The sequence below is a fragment of the Tursiops truncatus genome, chromosome 3 (genome assembly GCF_011762595.2).
Source record: "Tursiops truncatus isolate mTurTru1 chromosome 3, mTurTru1.mat.Y, whole genome shotgun sequence".
In the NCBI taxonomy this organism is placed as follows: Eukaryota; Metazoa; Chordata; class Mammalia; order Artiodactyla; family Delphinidae; genus Tursiops; species Tursiops truncatus.
The window spans coordinates 102,727,452-102,753,670 of NC_047036.1; the positions used below are offsets into that span (position 1 = coordinate 102,727,452).

At 42.9% G+C, this 26,219-nt stretch overlaps 1 protein-coding gene across 4 annotated transcripts in view; it reads right to left on the bottom strand.

Annotated features, from left to right (window-relative positions):
• The window catches only part of ZNF608 (zinc finger protein 608), a 106,495-nt gene that overhangs the window by 59,586 nt on the left and 20,690 nt on the right, over positions 1-26,219 (bottom strand). For all 4 annotated transcript variants that reach the window (XM_019940915.3, XM_073802460.1, XM_033853118.2 and 1 more), the window contains one exon: positions 1,561-1,816. In XM_019940915.3, coding sequence (XP_019796474.2) covers positions 1,561-1,816 — 256 coding nt within the window. The remainder of the gene's footprint in view (positions 1-1,560; positions 1,817-26,219) is intronic.

Here is a 26,219-nt window from a genome sequence, read left to right on the forward strand (position 1 = left end):
ACCCCCCAAATTTCTAAAACCAAGAGTAAATTTTAACTGTTGCTCAGTTCTATTTAAGCAAATAAGAGAGCTCCCCGTATCTACTGCTTTCATTCCCTTTCTCTGGTCTCTTCTTACATAATTCAATCTTGCTATTTCCTTAATGATGCTATCCACAAAAATTTTAAATCTAATTACCAAATCCATCCTACAAGAAGAGTACATTCAATGTAATATGTAGAATTCAAATATTTTCCCCTTAAGTTTTTTTTTTCCTATCTTGAAACAGCTTGGGCTGTTTTCTGGCTTCTGACCACTATGCTTACACCTGTCACCTGATTTTCAGTCTTCATTTTTATTCTCATTCCCTAGTTTGTCACTGTTCTTAACTATTTTCTCCCAACTATTTCTTCCCCAACAATTACCCCCAATATATTCTCCTTTCCCATCAACTCAGCCTCTTTAGCATATATTTTACGTCCTCTCCTTTGAGTTTCAGCCCTCAATTTTTCCCCTTGATACAGAGGAACCTAAACGATGATTTTGTGTCTCAGATCCTTATTACCCTTATCCTTGCTCTGAACTCCTGTCCCGAAAGACCATGATATTGACAACAGTCATCTCCTTATCCTTGACCAATCCAGCTCAGAGGAAAAAATGTTTCCCCTGTGTTTTTTATTTTCCTTTGGTCCCCTGGTGTACCCTGGGGCATGCTTCTTTCTTATGTGCTCTCCTCTACTCACTCCCCCGTGGAGCAATGCAGCTCTCTCCTTGATATTCAGTTTGTAATTATCTGTTGGCCTCTGTCAAGGACACTGGCCATCTGAAACACGCTCTACTTGATGATCATATGAGATGTGAGATGTGGCCAACCACGGTCTGGATCCACTGTCAGTACGACATACACCTGATGTGTATTTCCAATAGCAATGAGACATTCACCCTGATCCATTTCTCTTGCACCTTGGGTTCTCTTGTGACTAATGAATAGCACTTGCCAGAGGGCTTGCTGGGTTAAGGGCCGGGAAGGTGCTATGTTTCCAGGCACAGAAAAGAACTGACTGGCTCAAATGGGGCTTAAGTCTTTGACCTCGGCTTCATTAGCTCTCAGCACAACCAGCCACAGTCACATGACAGCAAGGGCCCCTGCTAAATGCAGGAATCCTGTGTCGATTCAGAAGGGAAAATATAAGCCTCAACAACACGACGACACCCACACGGAGACAGATCTGTTAGCAAACCAAGAAGGAAATGAACTTGAGATCTATGTCCCATTCTGATTTCCATGACACCTCCTAGGAGAAAGGGTAACTAACCTTCACCCTGCTTCTCACAGGCCTTCCAAGTTAGTGCTTAAAGCGGAAAACCACTTTGAGGGACACCATATTGCTCGTGAATGTAAGAGCAGCCATGAACAAAGAGAGAAACATAGCTCTTATTTCAACAAAAATCGAGAGAGCATAGAAACCACTTTTCTGTCCTCTCTGAACACCACACAGCAAATTCCCCTTACAGGTGGGACACACATACATCATGAGGAAGAGGGCATGGGAAAATAGATGAAAAATAAATTGTATTTACCTTCTTCTGTTTCATGCCACACGATCCCTTCCAAATTCACACTGGTCCCGGGTTCACAGGGCCCAAGACACTCTGGCTCTGTCACTACTCCAACTTCACACGTATTGACACCCACGGAACGAGTCCGAACCAAAAGCTGTTCAACCGGTGCTGCAATATTGGATGAAGATGGGGAAAAGTAGGAGGGCAGAATCTGAGGCGTGAGACTGCTGGAAATCGGCGGCGGTGGTGCTGGCACTGTAAACAGGGGGTCAACCTGAAAGACAGACAGGCTTACTGCAGTGGTGCTGCATGCTCGGAGCTCTTTTCAATGCAATCTGTTTACATCACTTCCAGAATACATCACCATTCCAAATTCCATTTGCAATTATAATACGCTTTGAGTGTTTTAATGGTGCCAAAATACAAAGCAGAATAGAAATAAGCATTTTCGTTTTTCATGACACAAGGTAAACACTGGAGCTCTAGCTTCCTGAGCTATAGACAGGCCTTCAAGGTCCTTCTAAATTCACCAATTAACAACCCTCGGCCTCCACAGATGTGAATGAAATATGCTTTGCCAAAGGAAGACTATTTCCCACTTGTCGTGAAATCGTATTTTCAACACTGCAATATTTTCCAAAGGAGAAACTCTAATAAATACCCAGATAGGCATCACTGGCCATTCAAGTACAGGAGATGGACTAAAATTGTTTGCAAAGTATTTTATAAACCATAATGAATTAAATCACTACTAAAGTAGATTAACTACTCTGCCAAATATATAGAATACATCAATTTGATTACACACACTGAAACACAGAAACTGGATATTATTAGCATGTATTAAGCATCAACTTTTAACTAAGTGTTCTACTGCAAAGTTTGGCAGAATTCATATAAATGGAGAAATAAATACGTGTGCTTGACAGAATCTGAGTTTCTCCAATGCACAAATCTTTTAGTGGTTCAACAAAGATTCCTGATGAGTTTGGACCAAGACTCAGCAGCCCTATGTCTGAAAAGAGACAGCCAAAACAAGATCTTGTGGTACAATAACTCCTTTGCACCCCGATCCTGAGGAGAGCAAGCAAAGGGGTCCTTCACCACAAAAAGTTTAGAAGTCAGGCCATAATGAAACCAAAGACTATGCATGTACTAAGTAGGTAGACGGTCAACAGACTCATTCATTCCTTCCGCCCATTTTAACCATTGTTGTGACTGCTATGGAATAGCTTTGGCCCTGCTGACAGGTTATCAAATGTGAAAGAGCCAAACACACAGCACGTCTGCGCCAGGATTCCACATCACCTATGTCCTCAGGCTGCACAGAGACACCACCTACACACAAGAGATGATACCGTATGTGTTTTATCAGTTGGGCTAACAAATTAGATATGTAAAAAGGACACAGAGAAGGTTGTTCTGGTAAAATGCCATCTTAGTCTGTTTATATATTCTCAGTAAACGTTTGTAAGAAATCAACATTTGGCTACAGACATAATATTATATAGTCTTTGTTCGTCAAAAAAAAAACCCCACACACACAAAAAGAGTGTATTTCAAGAAGTCATATGAGGAAGTGTGCTCCTAGATAAACAGCTGAAGCAGTCATCTGTGTGGGCTCCTTGTTCATATGACTGTAGGAACTATTTCTACAGTTTGCATTTCACTAAAATGATACAGCAACGTTCACATGCCCGAGTGATCCAAGATGCAATAGAACAGCCCCTCATCCAACTGCACACTAAAGAAACTTAATTTCCTGCTCTCAAAGCTGCCATAAAACTCCTTTTGCCCCATGCTTTTTATTGTTCTTCCTTCTTGATCACAGAGCCCAAGAAAGGAAAGCATTTAACAGCCCCAAACCCCAGATCTGGTGATTTATGCTTTTGTGTAAATGCAGTTTAACATGGATCAAAGTTCACACTGATAGTTCCTATTTTAAAACTGAGCTGACAAATGAAGAAAGGGGTTCTGAGGAAGAAAATTTAAGCAGGACAGGGGAAGCCGATGCAACCTTGTAGTCTTTATTACAACTAAAAGATTACGTGAGATTGAAATCACTTTCTAGAATTTAAAAAAGAAAAAAAAAAGACCAAGGAAAATTATAAACCACTACACTGCACATTTTTTTTGAGCATGATTCCCAACAACCTCTTAATCTGTATAGTTAGTTGTCAACTGTAATTTGGTGCTACACATGTAAACTGAAAAGACAAAATGGAACGATATTCTCAAGATATCCTTTATATCCTTGATCGACAGCGTACATGAATTCCAAGAGAACAAATATAGCTTCAGTTAGATACACAAGAAAATGGAATAAAATAAATGAGGTGAGGAGTCTCGGTATCAACTCTCTAATTTTGAATTTCAGGACACCCTGGGGCGACACGTGCAACAGAAGTTATAGGGACAGGGTGTGCTGACACCGGGACTTTGGCCCCACCTCCCACATTAATTAAGCTTGTGACTTGGGAGAGTCATTTAACCTCACCGAGGCCCATGGTCCTCAACTGGAAAATGTATTCTTTGGCCTTCTAATAGTGATGACGAATCCTCTCACAACAGAATTTCTAGACCAAAGCCCTATTTCAGTATAACTCTGCTTATGAATATATTTGTATAGAGATACACTCACATACTTATTTGGGATATTTATGTAATTTCAAAGATGAAGCTTCTGAAGAATCTAGAAGCTTGATGGGAGAGGCCATGGTATCCTGGACCCACCAGCAAGTTAACTGTACTTATTTCCATTAACACAATTCAAATGCAATGAAAACCGTTCAGCTGATGACATGTAAAGAAGGGACCTTGGAGCCCTGTGCATGCTGGTTTTAAAATGAGAAAAGTAAGATTCAGAGAAGTTTGACTGTAAATATGAACTTAACCATAAACAGCCCCCCAATGTGGTAACAGTCTAAAACTCTTAAACTTGATAGGAGAACTCAATAGGTAATATAGTTTTAAAGGTTCAACTCTTTGACTTGCACAAGTGAATTTCTCTTAGTTTTTCCACTGTACTCACTTCCTCCATGTAGCTCAAAACTCCCATTCCCACAGGTACCCATCATCATCATCATCAGTGAGAGTAGAAAAGGGAACTTTTCTCCCTTGAGATTTCAAGATTTAGAGTGGAGAACAAAGACCTCCCACGTGGTCTACTGGGGGTCCCTCTTCCCCAGTGCTCACCAACTGGAAAAGGGGTGGGGAATGATAGCTACTCCCAGAGGCAGGTTTTATTTGGCAGGTATGCTACTTTTAAAAACCTTTTCATTTGTTGACCAACACAAAAAATTAGGGAAAAGTCTGAATTTCCACTATCTCGTAACATAATAATTGGCTCACATGCTATGCTGGGCCCACCTTCCTCGTGGCATCAACTGACAGGCCTGAGCTTCCCTCAGCCTGCAGTGACCTACCCAGGCACAAGCAGTGAGTTGGCGTTTCCAGCTTTTCCGAGACGACCACAGAACGTTGGCGGTAGAAGGGCATCTAACCCAACTTACTCATTGTAGACAAAACCGTGGCCCATATCTGTTAGTGTGTGCAAGGGCAATCAAGCATCTCTAGGGGCAGCCCAGGTGAGCATAAAAGAGCCGCATCCTCCAAGCAGGACCTTCACAGAACGGGTTCAACGTACACTAACACTAGAGACAAGAGAGGTGAAAGGGAAATAATTCAGAGTGTGGCCATTTCTTCCTACCAGCTAACACCCCCAGTGGGAGAAGTTCCCCTCAAAAAGGTTTTGGTTCTCTTGTGTATCTCATGGTAGCTAATACACAGTCACGTGACACCATACGTAACGCAGGATTTTGAAAGATCTTCAACAGTTACTGTTGCCTTATACAAAAGGTCAACTCCACTGCACCCTGATTTCTCAGTCACTCACTGATCATACACTGAAACGTAATTTCTTCACCCAATGAGGCTCCTTAAGACAGAGAGCAGCAACAGTTCCCATGAGAGAGTCCGGGGAGGAAGCAACATACACTTGGACTTGGGTAGTGATAAACCTCGGGTTGTGATGGATTCAAATCCTGACCTTGGTGGTACTTGCTTGCATGGGACCCTGAGCAAATGACCTGGCTACTCTAAGGCTCAGTGTCTGGACCTAAGATATGGGAATAAGAGTAACAATAACCTGCACAGCGTCGTGGTGAAGACGGCAATGAGATGATTCATGCCCAGTGCTTAGCTCAGTAAACAATGACTTTGAAAAAGAAAAAAGAAAGTCCCTGGTCTGATATTACAGTTCTCTAACCCTGCATCCACTTTTACAAAGCTCCTTTTTATATCCTACTATGTTTAACATAAATCTATAATCCTCTCCAAATGCATGGTTAAGGGCGGTTAAAGTGTGTTAAAAGTATAAGAAAAAGGGCTTAACCCCGAGAAGCTCAGCCTGAGGAAATACTGCTCCTTTCACACACTGGCATCTGGCAGCCGTCCACCGGCTTAATCCAACCCCACTTTATAGCAGGCCCTGATGAGTCCTACACTTCTAGAAAGTCTCCTTCTACTCGTCTCTAGCTGTACCTCTTTTTTTGTGCACTGCCCTCCCCAAAGTCTCCTTTTATTCACCTCAACTCGATCACATGTCCACCCAATAAATAATTACTAACACACCTGCTGTGTGTCAGGCGCCGAGTGGGCAAGACCGTAGCAGTAATCAACACACAGATCCAGCAAAATTACAAGTGTCGCTGCAGAACCTCATCCAAGGGGCTGTCCATGGTGGCCTGAGCACAAGAAACAGCATGTAGAAGACAGTGCGGGGCAGGGATCAGTCTCTGGATACGGAATCCATCTCAACCTTTAAGAACCCTTGGCAAGGTGCTTGATCTGTCTGGGACTCAGTGGCTTCATCTGTAAGATGTAAATAACACTTGGCTGCTAAGGTGACTACTACCTGAGATCATTCCAACAACATTAGCCCAGGGCCCAGTACGGAACAGCCCTCAATAAATAAAAGCTATTGCCATTGTCAATATGATTATTATTATTACAAATATACTTGAGACCTGAACTGAAAAGAAAACAATAGGTGGTTTGGCCCTTTGAAAGCCAAATGCTAGGATTTGCTACGTTCAAAGGCAATTCAAGAGAGGCAGTTATAACTACCTTTCTGGAGGGAAGTACCCTAAAATAGTAATCATCAGATATTCCATTTAAACACTGGTGGGGAATTATTAGTCAAATAATACCAATAAATGGAATAAAAGAGCAGAAGAGAGAACTGGCCCGTTTTAGCGATCGTTCCTTTGTCAGAGCTCTTTTCTGTTATCTTGACGGGACACTGATGGAACCAGCTAGAGCCCAAAAGAGGAAAGCAGGAAAGCAGCCATCTCCAGTGGGAAAAAAAAAAAAGAAAGAAAGACCCATAAGTCTAACAGCTGGTGGTGGCAGCCTGTCAAACTGAGGAAAGTTAATGTCAAGAACAGACGCGCGGCAGTCTCTCACTGTTATTTTTGCATGATTATTCCCAGGTGTTGGTGCACGCCGAGCAGTAGCCCGGCTATTTATCACTCGAGAGAGGCTAAGAGTATGGGAGTAGGGGAGCAGAGAGGGGAGAGGGAGGCGGGGAAGAAGAGGTTATTTACACAGATAGCGGCACTTAGGGTGTGTAATCAGAGGACTGGGGGGAAGAAATCTGCAGAGAGATTCTGGCAATATTTTCTCTGTTCACCTTATTTCAAGAGCTTCCTGAGTGCCGATGAGCAAGGAAGGCTGCAAAGCTGGAGCGTGAGTGGCAGCAGCTTTGCATCACGCGAGCACGGACTGTGGCAGCCGCTGATGGGTTTCCAGGACCCACAAACTGACAGCAAGTGAGGAGGGGTCGGCAGGGCACTCCGGCTCCGCTCAGACCCAACAAAGGGACAGTCAGGTGGCTCTGCTGCGGGGAGGGCTAGCGCTGCCAGGCAGAGGGGAAGGAAGTTCACAGCCTGGAGACGGGCAAGCCTCAAGGAAAGATTCCCTCCCACACCCCGTGGCAGGTCTGAACTCCCATTGGGGAGCCTGCCCAGGTTTCTGCCATCTGTTGCCACAAATCTCCATGCTCATCTTGCTCTTAACCCCTCAATCCTGGGACTCTCAGGTCACCAACAACCAGAGCGGGAGTGGTGTTTTATTATTTTGCTCCGAGTCAATATTTTTACCTTCTATGAGCGCGCCAGGGCACAATTACTTAATGCTCACATTTTCTCCATATCCTGGTATTTGGCTGTTTTATGAGATTGCCCACAGTCACCTCTTTAATTTAAAAAGCATCAGACAGAGACTGCACTTCGTGTAGGGGAAATCACAGCTCTTTAAAGGTGACCACTGGCACAGTCCATCACTTTGCATTTTAACTACCCTTTCTGCCTGACATCACTGCTTCATGAGTAGAGCAAGGGAGCTTAAAAAATGGTTTCCTTGACTCTCTCTCGCCCTGTCACAGCTCACCCTTCCCCCTCTCCATATCCTCAACTCCGTTCTCCAGTAGGTCTGTGTCTTTATTCCTGTCACGGACATATACACACTAACAAACGTAAGGTAGATAGCTAGTGGGAAGCAGCCGCATGGCACAGGGAGATCAGCTCGGTGCTTTGTAACTGCCTGGAGGGGTGGGAGGGCGGGAGACGCAAGAGGGAAGAGATATGGGAACATATGTATATGTATAACTGATTCACTTTGTTATAAAGCAGAAACTAACACACCATTGTAAAGCAATTATACCCCAATAAAGATGTTAAAAAAAATGGTTTCCTTAAGCACCCATCTTTTCCCTAAAAGGATTCGTCAAGGGTAAATTTCCATCCCTGTCAGACACAACTGCAACAATTGTATTTCTGTCATTCCTAAGTCTATCTTTCCTACATGTAGTGAAGACTTTTCCGTCTAGAACTGTGATCAGGGCAACGCATGCTCTACAACTTGCCGCCACACAACAGGGGCAAACTCTTACTAAGGGCCGACGGTGCACCAGGCCCCCATATGTTGTCTATCTCCTTTGACACTCATTATGTCCCCATTTTATAGAAGCAGAAATTGAAGATCTCGGAGGATGGGCAACTTACCCAAAAAGCTGAAATTCAAGGCCAAACCTCTCTGATTTCCAAGTCCATGGGCTTTCTTGTAAAACCACTAATGACATCAGTAGCTACTGTTTAACACATATAACACAGGAGGGATTATACTGGGCATTGTCCCATTCAGTCCTCACAGGCTATGACTGAAAGTACTTTACAGATGAGGAATAAGAAACTTAAACTTAAAAGGTAACTTAGGGTCAGTGGCTGAGCCAGAATTTGAACCCACATTGGTCAAACGACAAAAGAAACTCTTCTCATTGTAAAAGAGAACACAAGATGTTTGAAACCTACCTCCCCAGGTAATTTCTGACCCTTTTCTGCATGTTAGAAGGCACGCATCTGCTCACTTTTCTCAACACCTAGTTCAGAATGGTGCACCTCGTCGTGTCCAAGCAAATACTGCCATCCCTCCAGAAACCTCAACTAAAAACCTCACGGAAACCAAAGCTCAGGTTTTGTTTTGTTTTGCTTTTACACATCTTTATTGGAGTATAATTGCTTTCCAATGGTGTGTTAGTTTCTGCTGTATAACAAAATGCATCAGCTATACATATACATATATCCCGATAACCCCTCCCTCTTGCGTCTCCCTCCCACCCTCCCTATCCCACCTCTCTAGGTGGTCACAAAGCACCCAGCTGATCTCCCTGTGCTATGCGGCTGCTTCAGGTTTTGTTTAGCTGTTGTTATTGTTTTAAATCATCCGACTCCAAAAGCAACAGCTAGGTACAATGACTGGGAATCATACCATTATTTTCATTTTCTCATCCCCAGGTATAAAGACCAGAGACCGCCCCAAATAAAAAGCCAAAGTACTTTTTAGCTGTTCAAGTGCTTTTAAGAGCTTCTCCGTTGAACGGGTAGGACTCAGCCTGGGGCTGAAACAGGGCTCTGGCCCAGGGGGCCAAGACGGATGCTTTCTTTCCAACCAGGACCTCAGCCATGCTGAAGTCGCAGAATGCCAGCCCAGGGTCTCTGTGGCGCTGCTTGCGGGGGGTGGTCAAGGGAAGGTCCCTGACTATTAGCGTGTCACTCCAGAAGTGACTCCATACGTGCAGGTCACAAGGCAGAGGCACACACGGGCCAGCCACAGGTGTAAAATATATGTTAAACCACAGTGACGATCCTTAACTTCATTCTCTAGCCATGACAATTTTTCAAAGCAAAAGAGAAGGTACTGAGTATGGAAAGACAGTGTAATTCAACTACTCCAGACTCAGTGTCTTAAGTTCTTTGATTTGCTGTTTTGAAGCCAAACCAAATTCTCCCCTAGAAGGCCCTCCATCAGCTGTGCTGAGTTCCACAGGAAAGCGCTTCCAGTGGAGGTGGAGGGGACATGGGGACGCAGCCTCGGGCACTTTCCACAGCAGTTGTCACATACTTAGCCTCATTTGTGTTCTTTGCAAAAAAAAAAAAGAATCTGTCCTATTGCTGAGCGACAGATCCTTCACCTGTTTTAAAAGTGTCGGTGACATCTTCCACTGTTCAGCAAGCTGGGCATGTTTTAAACAGCAGGAAAGGATCAGTGTTTTCCTATCTTGTTCGTAAGGGTTCTCTGATTTCGTCACATCCTGCCTATTTCCAAAGACACTTAAACACACACGCACACACACACAAAGGAGGCAATGGTAAAAGCTATTTTAAAAAGTCTGTCTTCTTGGATTAATCCTTTTCACAAGTCTCTTTACTTTGTATAAAGTTAAACTCCTGAAGAGTTCCACACAAATCCCATTTCTTTCAATTAGATCTGGCCCCCAATCCTAACAGTGAAACTTTTAAAAAAAAAGGAGGCCCAGAGGTAAAACTCTGAATTTTTAACTCTGCATTTTGCTTCACGTGGGTGCACCTGTATCAGCAAGGAAATCAATTTCAAAATCCCTGACTACTGGGTATCTTCGTAGATACTGGCCATCAGTGTACTGCCTGTCTTTGCACGACCCCAATTTCCCCTTGAAATTAGGGAAAGGTTGGAGGCCTATCATCCTCAACCATCTCTGGACACAGATATGATTTAAAGAAGGGAAAAAGGAAGGGAAAAGAACGAAAGAGAAGGCTGTTTGGGGAAAAAAAGAAAAATCACCTTATTCCTAATCCTCTCAACTAACAGCACTTCTTTTCTTTATAGTAGAGAATCTCACCTGCAACCACCTAAAAGGAACATTTTCGACACTTAAATTATGGACACAATACATGCTGGTCATAACAAGTTCAAACAAGGAAGTGCCTGAGTCGCGCCTTATGGGAACTAAGACTGCACTTCGGAAAGGGTCAAAGCCCCGCTTTCCACAGCAGGGTGGGCTAGCCACGGAAGGAGGCAGCTGTGACATCCTGCCCAGCATACCATCTTGGTACCATTCCCTCCCTGCAAAACCTAAACGCTGCTCACATAAATTCAGGTCTAAGATGTTCAGCTTGCATCATCAACATCTTATCCCTCATCCTTCCATAACTTCCAAACACGGATTCAAAACAGCCATCACTCTCTTAACGCAAGCTTTGAAATTTTAATTTCATGTCGAACAACTAAGTAAAGCTCTCCATAGTTCATCACAGAGATGGACGATTACAAAACGAAAGAAAATCACGAAGCTCCCCCAGCCACCTCCATACCTGTCTTCAAGGACACCCTGGAGACACTCACATTCATTCTTTTTTTTTTATCCTTTTTTGGATTTTTTTTGTTTTTTTTACGTTCATTCTTATTTCAGCTCTACCGAAAGGCAAGAGTGGGCTTTCTCATCTGATTTTATAAACTAAGGAAACTAAAGTCTTAAGAGGTAAGCTACCTCACAAGGTCAGGAGCAAAAGAGACCACAGGCTATCCCAGTGAGGGCTGCCATGCCCTCTACCAAGCTTTGTACCATTACTGAAACTTTTAAAGTTCTCTTCTCACAGAACTCTCCCAAACCCCGACAAAAAAGCTGCCCACAGGCCCAGAATTCTGTTTTCCCTCCCGAGAACAGAAGGAAAAGTCAGACTTTAAAAGTCAACAGGTCATTCTCCAGGGAGATCCTCTCTTCTAACAGTTTCTTACGCATCCTTCTAGAAACTTAATCCGTATAAAAAAATGCGGGGCAATGGGGAGGGATCGATTTTCATTTTATAGCCTTCTGTGCTTGCATGAATTTTAACATGAGTATGTACTACTTTCATAATTCTTTTAAAAACTAGTTTTTAATAAAAAAGATGCTAAGCCATTCCACTTTAGAATAAAAGGAAACAAATGCTAATGCAGAAGGGAGAAGGCACGTGATTGAGACTATTTCAACTCCTTGTGCAGAGGTCCTGAAATCAACAAGCCAACGTGTTACTGCGTGGGACCTAGTGTGTGTGATGGGAGATGGTGTATTGACCCTGTGTCCTCCTCTTTACAAGGGCTGCTGATTAAAGCCCCCTCACCAGTGGGGAAGTCGTTCACTCATCTTGGTGGCCAAGTGCCACCACGTACCAAGCATTGCTCCGTGAGCCCTAGGGGGCCCCGAGGATGCTGGGGGGACCAACAGTGGCTGCAGAGCAGTGTAGGGTCAGGGCTGCGGTGGTCAGTCAGGCCCAGGGCACTGTGGGAGCACCAAGGGGTGGGGCAGGAATTGTTCAAGGTGGATCTGAAGGAACTGCAGGACTGAGCCTGGGGAAGGGCGGGAGGTGTGGGCAGAGCTGAGCCATGCTGGACGGCACAGTCGGTTAAGGGGCTTAGGGGGTCAGGAAAAAGATGGAACATTAAGGATGGAGAAACAGACAGCTCGTGAAGAGCCCAGGTCAGGATAAGAATTTGGGGGGTGAGTGCCAAGTTAGCAGAGAGCGGTGAGCATATGAAAGTGGGGGCATGGGAGGATGGACAGTTTCTGTGGTAAAAAGGAAGCTGTGTGAGGGGGTTGAAACTGGAGGAAAGGAGGACAGTTAGGAAGCTACTAGAGTCACCCACGGAAGAGGGTGCGGCCGTGGAGAGGGTCAGGGGAGAGGCCATGCTCTGCGAGGTGGGGAAGCGGGGAGGCTCGAGGACCAGTTCCAGGTTTCTGTTCCAGGGGCTCAGGGCGTCACTCCCTGGGATGGGAAGGATGGGCGGAGGGTGGAGGGGCGATGTCTATCACGCGGATGGACAGAACGGTGTGGAGCTCCAGAGAATTATCTAGAGTAGAGAGGAGTCACTGGCAGAGAGAAAGTGGTGAAGCCAGCAGAGAGGACGAGATGGCTCAGGGGAAATGTGAAAAGTACGAAGAGAAGGGCCAGAACCCTGCAGGCTCCAACACTGATGGGGCAGAAAGAGAGCAGGCGGCGTGTCTGTTGAGGTCACAGCAAACCAGGGGAGAGCTGAGTGACCAAAACCAAAGAAGAGAGGGTCCAAGGTCACCATGGTCTCGGAGGTCTGGTGGCCAACACCAAAGAGCAGTCAAGGGGAGACAGTGCCCACCCTTGGGGAGCTGGCTTGGGCCTCGCGCCCCCATCTACCAGAAGAGCAAGACTGCTAGCTTTTTAATAGCAAGCCCTTAAATTCACCCTAACAGCCGCTGGCAGCCCCACAGTGTGGGCCCTATATCTCTCTGGAACCTTCCGTTTCAATCCAGGTGAAGAAATAATGACTCAACACCATGACTGCAGCCACCATGACTGCAGATCAGATGACTTGATCTGCGAGAACCCAGATTTCATCCCCAAATGCCAGCTCCTGCCGCCATCTCTGTGTGTCACTGGCAGCCAAGATGATGAGACCTTCACTTCAGGAAGCTGTTATCACAAAACCGGTGGGCGTTCTGAGTATGCTTTTTCAGACTGCCCCCACCTGACCCTGCCCTTCCCCAAACGATGTCCTGAAGGGTCCAAGGCACCTCCCCTTGAGAATCAGCGCCAGACCCTAAGTAGAGGTAAACTCGCTTGCCTTCCCTTCTATCTTCCTACTCTGGTACCTTTAAAAACACGTCCCCTCGTTGCCTACATTCCTGCTCCCAGCCTGCAAGTCCCAGTTCCCCCAATGTGAACACCCTGCCTTGCCAGTCTCCGGGCAACGATCCTTTACAGAGGAAGAATATCAGGAACAGTGTACCCTGCCTAGGATATCTTTAGTTCAAGGGGCAGCAAACAAAGGCCACTGGGCCAAATCTGGCCCACTGCCAATTTTTTGTACCGCCCACAAGCTAAGCATGTTTTTTAAAAATGAAATGTTACAATCAATTTAATGATGACAACCACTAACTCTGAACCCATATGAAGTGAAATGTTATCACCTCCCCCATAAAAAGAGAATTCCATTCTTCTCATGAGTAGACCTGTATTACAAACGAATTGTACTCAATTACTATCATTAGATTTTAATTTTCATCAATTAAAAAAAAATCTGTAGAGATTGTTTCCTTCCCTCATCATGTAAGGACCCACATATTATCCATGATTTTGCATCTGGGCCCACATGGTTAAAACAGGTACTATGCGCCCTTTACAGAAAAAGTTTGCTGGCCCCTGCTCTGGGTTAATGGGAAATGTTGGTCCTTTCAATAGCTCACTTAGGTTCACCGGTGGACTCCAATGAATGTTACCAGGGAGAGGGAAAAGGGATGAGATGGGGGGTGCTGGAAAAGATCAGGAAGGAAGGGAAAAAGGGAAGCAGGAAGAAGTACAGGAATAAGGAGTAAGCGCATAGATTCATTTCTGAATGAGGGAAAAAGAAAAAAAAATTAATATACTACTATGCTTAGCTTTCCCATCAAAAATCAGGAGTCATAACCCACAAAGAGACACAGGAGGTACACTTCAATTCTAACTTAAGCAGTCATGACTTTAAAAACTCAATAAATATTTATTGAACATCTCTTTATTATGACAGCTTGGCACTAACATAACGATAACCAAGACAGCCAAGATCCCTCCCTGCACAGAGCTTACACACAAGTCAAGTTTTTTGAAATAACAACACTGTTGATCAATTATACCTCTCTATTCCAGTAGAGGAATCTTAAGCATCCTGTGTAACTGCAATGTGTTTTGGGTCATATTTTTAATCTTGAAAACCAGGATATTTTACCTTAATTTTCACTGGCTTAAGCCAGTGAATGAGATGAAATTATGATTCTCAAATACATTTGGTTGGGAGCTAGAAATGAATCAAGCGATCCCAAAAACTTGGGTTCTTTTATCCAGAAGTCTAGTCATAAATGGGACAACTAGGATCATCAGTTCCAGAAGCCACTTCTCACAGAGTATCACGATGGATAGGTCAACGTCTCATGCCAAGTGTCCCACTAACACTTCTAAACTGAGTAAGAGCGTGTGTGTCACAAATAAGTCTCTGTGTTTGACTCTCAGATCACTTACGTACTAGCTGCATCATCTTACAATTTCACTTAACTCTGCTAAGCCTCAGTTTCCTCACCTATAAAGTGGGGATTGCAGTGTATAATGTTACCAATTTGCAATTAATGTAATGTACACATGAAATGAGGTCACCCAAATCAAGCCCTTATCATCCTCATCCTGTGGTAAGCGCTGAGACAACATGAGTGGCGCCTGTCATCCACACACAGTTTCCACCAAAACCACAAAAGCAATGTTTTCAGAACTTACTCAGTGTGTCACATGGCTAAACCAACACATTAAAAACCTGCTCCTATGGTCTCTGGAAACCAGAGGAAGGTTTTTCAAATGAAATGAAAAACTTCAAAATATCTGGAGATTAATCTATAGTCAAACATTTACAGTTACTTAGAATCAGGTATATGATTTGATTTGATTTGATTTGGGAGAAACAATGATTTTTCCTCTTCCAGAAACTGGTGTCCTGGGAGGAATCTTAAATCTAATAATGAAATCAGGATTAGCGTCCACAAAATGGCATTAAGAATGCTTGCCTTAGCTATTTCACAGGGGTACTTCAAGAATCAAACTAAATTGAAAACGGTCTCAAAAGAAAGCACAAATATAAATTTTAAAAAGTATACTATCACACTCACTAATCCAGTTAGTTACTCTCTGGTGTCGAAAAGCAATGAAGGCTAGCAGAGGGTGGGAGACAGGGTCACACTATCTTAGCAACCGTATTTCCAGAATATTTAATTTTACCATGTGTCTTATTTCAGGATACATTTTAGATGGCTACAACAAATTACTAAGCCTAATTTTTAGGGGCAATTCACTCAATCTCATACCTACCAAAGAGTACCTACTCTAAATCCTGTTCGCATAGAACCATAAGAGATCGGCTCCAAAATAAACAGGTAGCCACACTTTTCAGTGGATATGTAACCAATGAATAAGAAATTTGTGTATGATGCATCCCCCAAAACAAAGCAAATGATGGAGGACATATTCTATACACGAATACCAAACAATAAGCACCCTGTGGGCGATGGAACTTTCCATATTTATATTAAAATGTATATTTCTAGTACTCTATCCCTTAATAGTACAGTAAATTCCAGTCAGTTGCTAAACACCTGCAAAGAGAGTTAGCATTAGACTAAGCTAAATTTAAATCTAGTTGATTTGAATTATGATTTAAATCATCAGTCAAGAAGAACTGGTATCTTTTTAAAATTAAAAAGCGCATACTTATTTTTGCCATAATGGTAATAAGCTTCATAAAACTCAGATACTATACATATACTGCTTTTTAAAAAAATTATTTAAATATGGTATAAAAAATCTTTAAAATATTCCAATTATTTTTAATATTAACATATAGCTCTTACATAGGCATACATATATATATATATATATATTTTTTTTTTTTTTTTTTTTTTTTTTTTTGGTGGTACGCGGCCCTCTCACTGTTGTGGCCTCTCCCGTTGCGGAGCACAGGCTCCGGACGCACAGGCTCGGCGGCCATGGCTCATGCGCCCAGCCGCTCCAGGGCATGTGGGATCTTCCCGGATCGGGGCACGAACCCGTGTCCCCTGCATCAGCAGGCGGACTCTCAACCACTGCGCCACCAGGGAAGCCCGGCATACATATTTTATATGCTCAAAAAGACTCAACACCTCTTAATAGATTTTTTTGTATTTTACAGCTACATTAGAAACTCTAATACTATTCCTTTATATATCAAAACTAAATGAAGCATCCATTTACATCACTGAAAGACTATCTTCTCTAAGTTAATCACGAATTCTTCCCACAGAGCATTAAAATCTAATAGTCATAACCAAAATAATTTAAATTATTTTGTTTAATTTTTTTAAAGGGCATTTCCGTAAAATAGATAATCAACAAGGACCTACTGTATAGCACAGGAAATGCTTACTCAACACTCTGTAATACCCTAAAAGGGAAAAGAATCTGAAAAAGAATAGATATATGTATAACCAAATCACTTTGTTGTACACCTGAAACTAACACACATTGTAAATCAACTATACTCCAATATAAAATAAAAATTAATAAAAATAAAAAGGGCATTTTCTTCAACGGCAAATCATTTTAAGATAAGCAGCTTATTAATCATCTTTATTCTTCAATGCTAACACTTATCAAAAGTGAGGACTTGGGCTTCCCTGGTGGCGCAGTGGTTGAGAGTCCGCCTAGCGATGCAGGGGACACGGGTTCATGCCCCGGTCTGGGAGGATCCCACATGCCGTGGAGCGGCTGGGCCCGTGAGCCATGGCCGCTGAGCCTGCGCATCTGGAGCCTGTGCTCCGCCACGGGAGAGGCCACAACAGGGAGAGGCCCCCAAAACGCAAAAAAAAAAAAAAAAAAAAAAAAAGTCAGGACGCAAGTAAGAAACTAAACTGGAGAGAACAGTTTTATGTACATAAAATATCAAATAGTGTATAAAAAGCACATCTATCAAGCAGTTGTTTTAACCAACCACTTTAAATATCTTTAATAATAACTGAAGCACTCTGATATCTTATGTGACTTTTGTTTTGTTTTGTTTTAGTGGGGTGGGCTGGGGGAATCTGTTTAGGATAGATCTGGTATTAAGTGTGTTCTTCACGCCTTCTTATATTCTAGAACTCTGGTAACTCTTTAAACTCTAACAATTTATTAACAAAACCTCTGCTCCTGGGACTTTCCTGGTGGCACAGTGGTTAAGAATCCACCTGCCAATTCAGGGGACACGGTTCAAGCCCTGGTCCGGGAAGATCCCACATGCCGCAGAGTAACTCAGCCCGTGCACCGCAACTACTGAAGCCCACGCGCCTAGAGCCCGTGCTCCACAACAAAAGCCACTGCAATGAGAAGCCCGCACCCCACAACAGAGCAGCCCCCGCTTGCAGCAACTAGAGAAAGCCCACACACAGCAAGGAAGACCAATGCAGCCAAAAATTAATTTAAAAAAACTCTCCTCCCAATCTTTACCACATAATTTTATTCTGAATAAAAATTGTAGTTTGATAAAATATTTAACCTCGGACACACCTTAAGCCGACATAACTGTCTCTTAAAAGCAGTGGTTTTAAAAACCAGTTTTTAAAAAGCCAGTTCTTAAAATCACAAATAATTATAAATACTCCTTTGAAATCTAATATTTCATCTCAAAATTTAAGTGAAGATTAATTAACTAATGTTAACAAAAAGATTTTAAGGGGCTCTGGAATAACACAGCCCCCAAGGATATGTAAAACTACGGTAGAAATTAGTCTTCCTTTTTTTTTAGTTTTATAGATGAGGAAAGTTAGCTCAAGGACACAGGAGTTTATAGCAGAACAAAGGCCCAAGACTCAGCAGAGGTTCCCCATCTAAGCTCCTTGCGCGCATGCAACGTGCAACTTGGTTTCACCTCTGCAGAGCCCAGGGCTCTGGGCAGAGAGGGGACTCTGGGTGTGTGTTGGGCCAGTGAAGTGTTGCCCTATGGGCAGTGAAGGAGGACAACAGATACGATTTCTGTGGCAGTTACCTCTCCCCCTAGTAAAAGCTTCTTGCTTTCTCCTGCCCTTGTACAGAGCGCAGTCATACCGCGAGGCATGGTCAACACACACTGCAACTGCACAGTGACAGTGCAATCTCACAGCTCTAGATGGCCGACCCCCCCCCATGTCACAATCTGAGCAGAGGCACACATTCTGAGGACTTCCTCCCCAGCGGCCTCTTCCCTTCTTCTTCCAGAGTGTCACAGCTCCAACAGGCATGGTCCCACTCCATTCCCCTAGGCGTGAGTACCTAAGGCGAAAACACAACCTGGGACCCCAACCTGTACATCTTCCCACTGACAGCAGGTTATCTTTCTCTGCCTATCATTCTCCAAGGGCCTGGTGAGAGGAACAAACACATTCTCTTTCTCATGCGTTAGAAAGTCTAATATTTTGTCAAACAGAAATGAAAAATAAACCTAATCTAAGCTGTCATAGAATCGCGAGATGCCTCTGGCAGTTCTATCAAAGTATGAAGACACGTCGGGATGCTTTGAAGAAATGAAACTGCAGTTTATCAAGTGTGATTTATAAGCAAAACTGATGTAGCTGGTAGATAACACTGCTGTCTAATCATTAGTAGTCAGACAACAGCCATGTGAACACATCAATTATGGGCCACTGCCAAAAGCCCTTGAGATCCTGGAGATTAACAGCCAATCCTCTGTTTTACAAGCTAACATCAAAAAGAATATTAATAAGAGGAGGGGCAATGTGAGAGCTTGTCAGAGTAATTCAGCCACTAAAACAAGGCACTTTTTTCCCTTCTCCTCTCTGTCGAATTGGCCCAAGGAAGTAGCTGGCATCAGCTACAAAGTGCAAAGCTGCCAATTTCTTGGGAAATGTTTTTCACTAACATATGGGAACTTGTAAGGGTCTGTAAAACAGCTATTTCGTGAAGAAAGGCAGGCAAGCCCTCATGTCCCTTTTTTAAGTACTGGAATGAAACAAATGGGGTCACTGTGGAATTCGTGAATTATTTTTAAATTATTAACAGTATGCATGGAGAAGTATCCATTGACTTTGTCTCTACCCAGTCAGAAATTTTGTAAAACCTCACATTATTCTTCTACTTCCACCAGCCAACAAAATTTAATTAACTAAGAGAAACAACTAGTACTACCCTGCGCATTAATGAGCTGCTTCAAATCAACATGGTTCTGACCAAAGTAGGACAAAAATCAAAATGTGTGGTCTCTAAGTACTTAAATTCCTTCTTTCCAGCTATCTCAGGAAGAGAGATATAAACCCCACTGATATTTCTGCAGTTAGAATTAAGCCAGCTCCCACAACCCACACACAGAAAGCATTTGCAAAAATAGATGTCACAGGCACAGCACTGATTTCATTTATATTGCTTTTAACATACACACCAGTGAGGACTGCTACATTTTGTAAATGATCAGGTTAAACCAAATACTTGGCAGCTAAGGGTTTAGTGGGGTTCCAGCAGGCTCCCTAATACGAGAACATAAGCCACACTACAAAATGCATGGCCTGGGTTTCCCCTGCCACTGAGAGATCTGTTTGCATTTTTATCTGTAAAACACTCTATATTTACAGAGTGTTTTCCTAATATTTCATTTGCTGCTTATCATTTCAAAATCAGCACGGGGTGGTAGGAAAAATCATTAGGGGAGAAAAGAGAAGTATGGGGTCCCTGTCACTTCTTAGGAGTCAAGCTATTTGGCCCCTAAGTAAGTTACTTAATTCAAGGGCTTGCTGACAAGCAATTGTTAAATCAAAGATTCTTTACCTGGGGTTCAAAGACTTTGTGGAGTCTGAGAAACCCTGTAATTACAGAAGCAAAGGTTTATGTTTGCACATAGGCGCACTTTCTTCTTTTTTTTTTTCCCCAGAGAGAGAGTCCATAGATGCTCAATAAAACCATAACCTAGAATAGTCTTAAGAAGCGTGGACCTAGTGTAAAGTCAAGGGCAAGAGCCATCCTTCTATTTCATTATAGTGCATCCTCAATACGTGTTTGCAAAGGTAAAGGCACTGCATTAGTTTCTTCACCTATAAAACCAGAACTGTAACATGTTCTCTGACGACCTTCGAAGGCTGTCATAAAAACCTACAGGATATGGCTTTAGAAGTGCTTAAACATAATTGAAGGTATTAATAACTTCAACAAACATTCCTTGGGCAGCAAGATGCTAGGCGCTGTACAAAGACTAATAATTATTGATTGCATTTTTGATATTAGAAAGGAAATAGCCTTCTGAGTAAATAATGCACCTGGGAAACTTACTTGGGGGGGTAGGGGGGTGTCCTCAGAAAAAGAAACTATTCCCCGGCTTTATCGATGCTGCATTAGAAGCTCACTCCAAAAGATGTTACAGTTTTCAGTTATGGGCATCATCATCTTTTTTTTCACCTGTGATTATGAGATTTCTTTTCTCTAGCAGTTTTCCAGCCAAAGCTCTCTTATTGTCAGAAACTCTAGAACTCGTAGTAACTAACCACAACTGTGCCCTGGCCACCTAACACAGCAACACTGGAAGAGAAGAAAAAGTCTTTCACGAAACACATAGAGTCTCAGTCTATTAAATGTATATTTGCAAGTGCATTTATTTTGAAAAATATATTTTAATAACATGTTGAGTTTAATAGGCAACTTCAAGGTAAAAATCAAACCACTGTTCTATTTAACAACAGTTATGACTATGAATGACATATGATTACAATCAATGAACATACACCAAAGCTGTCAGAACAGGCTGTGCTCCAAGTTCTTAGACAAATTTCACCAAAGATAAAGGGGCCAAATTCATCCCTGAGTTCCTAAGATCTTATTACACTCCAAACTCCGGAAGTGGCTTTTTTTTTTTTTCCCAAAGTTAGATTGTTAACTCAGTTTAAACAATTTTCCTAAGGTCACGCCTAAGCTGTAAGCTATAATAGTCACTTCTCTCTCACTTGAATAATGACTTTTTTGTTAGGAGTAGCCTTCCATTCTTGCCCTGAGGGTTTTGCAGGTGACAAAGAAATCATCAGACAAAAATCTGCCACAAACAGGATGCCACAGCAATCTGTTATTCTGACACAGCATAACTCTTCCGGGTAAAGCATCTTTATCTTTAAAATTCAACAGACACGCTCTAGCAGACCCAGGCAGGCCGGTGCGATATAACCGATTATATACAGATGATGGTGCTTTAGAGAATGAAAAATGCCACATAAATGCGAGATATACCAAAATCCAGATAATTCCCAGCAACGTTTTTGCCTATGATCTCTGCATGGAAGAAAGATAGAAGACGGGGACCCTGTGGAGCCTGGCTCAAGGCCCTCCTCTCTCTACAACCCTACTAAGAGAGAAGCCAGGTCAGCAAGTAGTTACCAAGCGTTTCCTAGAATCAGGTTCAGTGCTAGATGCTGAGGAGATCAAAGTAAGTAAGGTGGAACCCGCGCCCTCCAAGGTCTCAGGCTTGGGGAAACAGAAGAGGTAGAAATCAAATACACGCGTCTCCAGTAGAGCAACTAGGAGTGGGGAGAATTACAACTCCTTTTGGAACTAAAAGGACACTCAGAAAACATAGTCCAAGAAGAAACTAAGACACAGTAGTCCAAGAAGAAACTAGGCCCAAGGTCATGAAAGAAGACAGCGCCAAAGCATCAAGTGGGACCCAGTCTCTCAATCCCCAGTCCCTGAGCTTCTCCCCTGGATCATGACCCAGGCAGGAATCAGAGTAAAGGACTTGCTACAGGGAACAGTCTACCTGAAGGCGCACGGGGCCAACATCAGTAGGGCTCATTGGCTATGCTCTGCTGACTAAGAGGACACGATAGCAACGTGGCAATTTTCTGAAGCCCAGCGGATCAGGAGAGATGACCTACTCCAAGTGCATGCTTCATACAGTCTCAAAACGTGTGAGGCAGTTTACTCCTGCCCAAACCAAATGGTTAACTAAGCAAAGCCATGGCCATCTTCACTATGTAAGTAGTTCACTGCGCAGGCATGCCTTTGCTCTAGGAGTCTAAGAAACACTAGCAAGGGTGTTTACCAGGCTCTAAATATTCCTAGGGCTGGAACTGCAAATCATGAGTCCTTCCTGCTCTCCCAAAAAGACTTCTTCAAATGAGCGATCTGAAGCTTTTTCTAAATGCACCCAAAGAAGCCCCCTCCCCCCACTAAATGGGTAGGGGACCTGGGACAGGGTATTTGGGGAAAGGAAAAAAATTAAGCACTCTTCAGGTGATCCAGACATACAGCTCTGATTAAGAAACAATGTCTTTGATTCAAGGATTTTGGATACTGGGTCAAATATTATTTACATTGAAATATAAACCCCAAAAGCCAGTAAGATGGAAATCATGTTCACCTTCAAGTTGAAAACTATAAAGATTGCCAATTACCATCAAAATAGTACAAGAAAAAAAATTTTTAAATAATCTTGCAGAAAGATCTTTCTCCACCAGTACAAAAACCAGAAGCCATAAAAAGAAATGAATTATAAACCTAACCACACAATTTAAGATATTTACACAGGGGAAAAAAAAACTAGCATAAACAGAATCAAAAGACAAACGAAGCGACGGGAAAAAAAAAATTTAAGCACATGAAAAAATATTTGTAAAACATGAAAAAAAGTATATTTAACTAATATACACTCAACTACTTTAAAATCGATAAGAAATGACCAACAACTCATTAGAAAATTACTCAAAGCTTATAAACTCTCAATATGTAGGAGATACAATGGCTTGTAAACATAAAAAGTACAAATTTTTAAAAAGGACTACTATCTATCACAGGTTAAAGCCAACAAATCAGAACTCACAGCATTAAATTGTACAAATACACGCATTTCATGTTCCATTGTTGGTGGGAATACACCTGATGAAATCAAGTTGGGGGACAGTCTTGAAATGCATTCAAAATGAGATTCACCAGAGCCTTCTGTAACTAGAAAAAAAGACTAGAAAACACCTAAATGCTATTAGCAGAGGATCAGTTAAATAAATTATGGAATCAAAGATAGAAAGGGAACATATAATATCTAAGACACAGAGTTATGTGAAAAGAGCAAGGTGCAGATCGTTTCCTTACTATGCTCTGATCTGTATAAGGAGACAAGATATATAAATATACATGCTTGAACACATGGAAACTATTTCAAGAAAGACATACAGAACTGTTCAAAGTAGTTGACCCTGGGGAGTAGGTCTAAAGGGGAAGTAAAATCTACTTTCCATTATATAATATTTGCATACAGCCTAACAATTTATGTACTGCTTTTTAAACTTCAGGTCAAATTTAAAGTATTTTAATAAATACAACTAGTTTCTTAGGGCCCTAGATCAGTCTCCAAAGTAAGAGGCATGTTAAACCCCCAGGGGAGCATACAAGAACTCCAATGGGATGCAAGAAAAAAAAAAAATAGAATTTCTATTTATACTATGACTTCATCATTTTAAATTTCTGTTGTTAGTAATGATCAACTATTTCATACAATAGTGTGTGTGCGTGTGTGTGTATACACACAACTAGAGACATCCGGTAAACATTCGCTCTGGGGAAAGTAACAGTCCCTTTTTAAGGTCTTCTGAGGAAGGTGCCATTTTGTCCATTCTCTGGGGAAAAAAATTTTACACTTATGATCTTGCACCTGAAATCAGTTGCTAAAATCATGTGAGATAACCGCCCGCCCCCGCCCCCCCCACCCCGCATCTCCCTTAACCACTCAGAAACTAGAATGAAATCAAAAGACTCGAGGAATAGGGACGGAAGTTAAGCTTAGGGTAGATCCCCACCCACTGAGATCCTTGTGTGGCCTAAGCCACAGCCTGGCCCGCCGCCGCTCAAAACTACCGATCCCTCCCCATCTCTGAGTCTTACTTAGCTCTTCCTGGATCCCCGGAGCCTGGCCTGACTGCTGCCACTTGAACTTCACCTCCTTGCCCTCTCATCCACCCCTCCTGCTGCTCCAGCAACCCTGGTGTCTCCTGCAACACACCAAACACACTCCCTGCTCCAGGCTCCTTCACAGGCTGTCCCCTTGGTCTAGAAAGTTCTCTCCCCAGGGAGTCACATGGCTCCTCCTCACTGGCTATCACATCCCTACTCAAGTGTAAACAAATCCTCAACTCTCCTTTTCCACATCCCTCTCTACCTCCTCCTGCTTGATTTTCCCTTACAGCACTTAACACCAAGCAAAATATCTTTATTTGTCCCAAATATACTAGAATATAAGGGTCGTGAGAGCAGAGACTTTGTTTGTTGCTGACTGTATCTCCAGGACCCAGGCTGTGCTTGCCATTTAATCTGTGTTCAAAACATATGTGCTGCGTGAAGGAATGAATGAAAGAATAAACTGAGACCTGCACGGACACCTCCCCTTTCTAATATTTCTACTGTCAGAACACAAAGCTCTCTCCACCCCTCACCTAGGACCACTTGTGTTAAGGTCGATCCCAAACAACAGTCATCCTTCCAAAGTCAGGAGTCAATTCTGAGTCTCATCTTAACCTGACTTCTTGGCATCATTTAACACATCTTCTTGCATCATGATTACACTGCTTGCTAGAATTTCTGCACTTGCTTTCCAGAAACGCCAGACTGGCTTGGTTATCTTCCTCCTCAGTGAATGCAGTGCTGGCTCCTCCAATGCTCCGCGGCTCAGCCCTGAGCCCCCGTCTTCTCCAGCTATACTTTCTAGGTGACCTCTTCCGGCCCCATGACTTTAAAGCCCACCTGCATTCCCACTTCTTCCAATCAACGCCTCTAGCACTGGCCATCCAATCTGAGCATCATTACCTGGCAGCTATGAGCTATATCAATGGTGTGTCCCAATTCTTGACTACACCCACCCCCAAATCCTGGATGTTATCCTTAATTCTCATCCGCTCACCACTCCCTAGCCAAGTCCTGTCCTCATTACCTGAGACAATGTGAACACTTCTCACCACCTCCATGAAGAAGTCTATCCTCTCTCACTGGGACGAATGAAAAAGTCTTACTGACTCATTTCCCTATTTCTCTCTATAGTCATTTCTCCACACAGCAGTCAAGGGCAACTTTTTAGAAACAAACCAAATCATGTCACTCCCTTACTCAAAACTGCATAAAGCCTTCTCATCATATTCAAACTAAACTCCAAACTCTTTACCATGGTCTACAAGGCCCTCCATGATCTGACTTGAGTCTAACTCCCAATCCAATACAACATGGTCTGCCCAGAACACAGTCCATGTGTATTATCTGGTGGAGTTAACAGCATGTGCAGTCAACCAAGAGAAAGACTAGGAAGTGTGTCCAGAAAAAAAAAAAAAAAAGTGTAAATATCCAACCAATCGTGAGAACAGACTTTGATATCCCTCAAGTCAGCCCAATTCTTTCTCTCCCATCTCAAGTTCATACTTGACACAGCTCTCTACCCTGCAACTGGGCTTCAAAACCATACCTACATCAGACCCTGCTTCACACTCATCTCTTACACCCAATTCCTCGCGTCAGAGGTCTTAAAGAAATGTCAAGAGAAAAGGTTCTCAACAAGTAGGCAATCTTCTACTCCGTTGTTTCCAATGACTCTCTTCTCCACTGTGTCCTAAGATGCGTCAGGGTTTCCAACAGAAAAAAATACACAGCCGTGGGCTTTGTCAGCCCTAAAACTCTCTTCTTTCCCGAAGGCAAGGCCTCAGAGAAATTAGAGGCACCACTGCTTGCACAAACTGTGGGGAACTCTGGTGAGTTGACAGGTGCACTGGTGAGTTTATTACCCATTATCTTTCTGACCTGCGTCCTTAGAATTCTAGT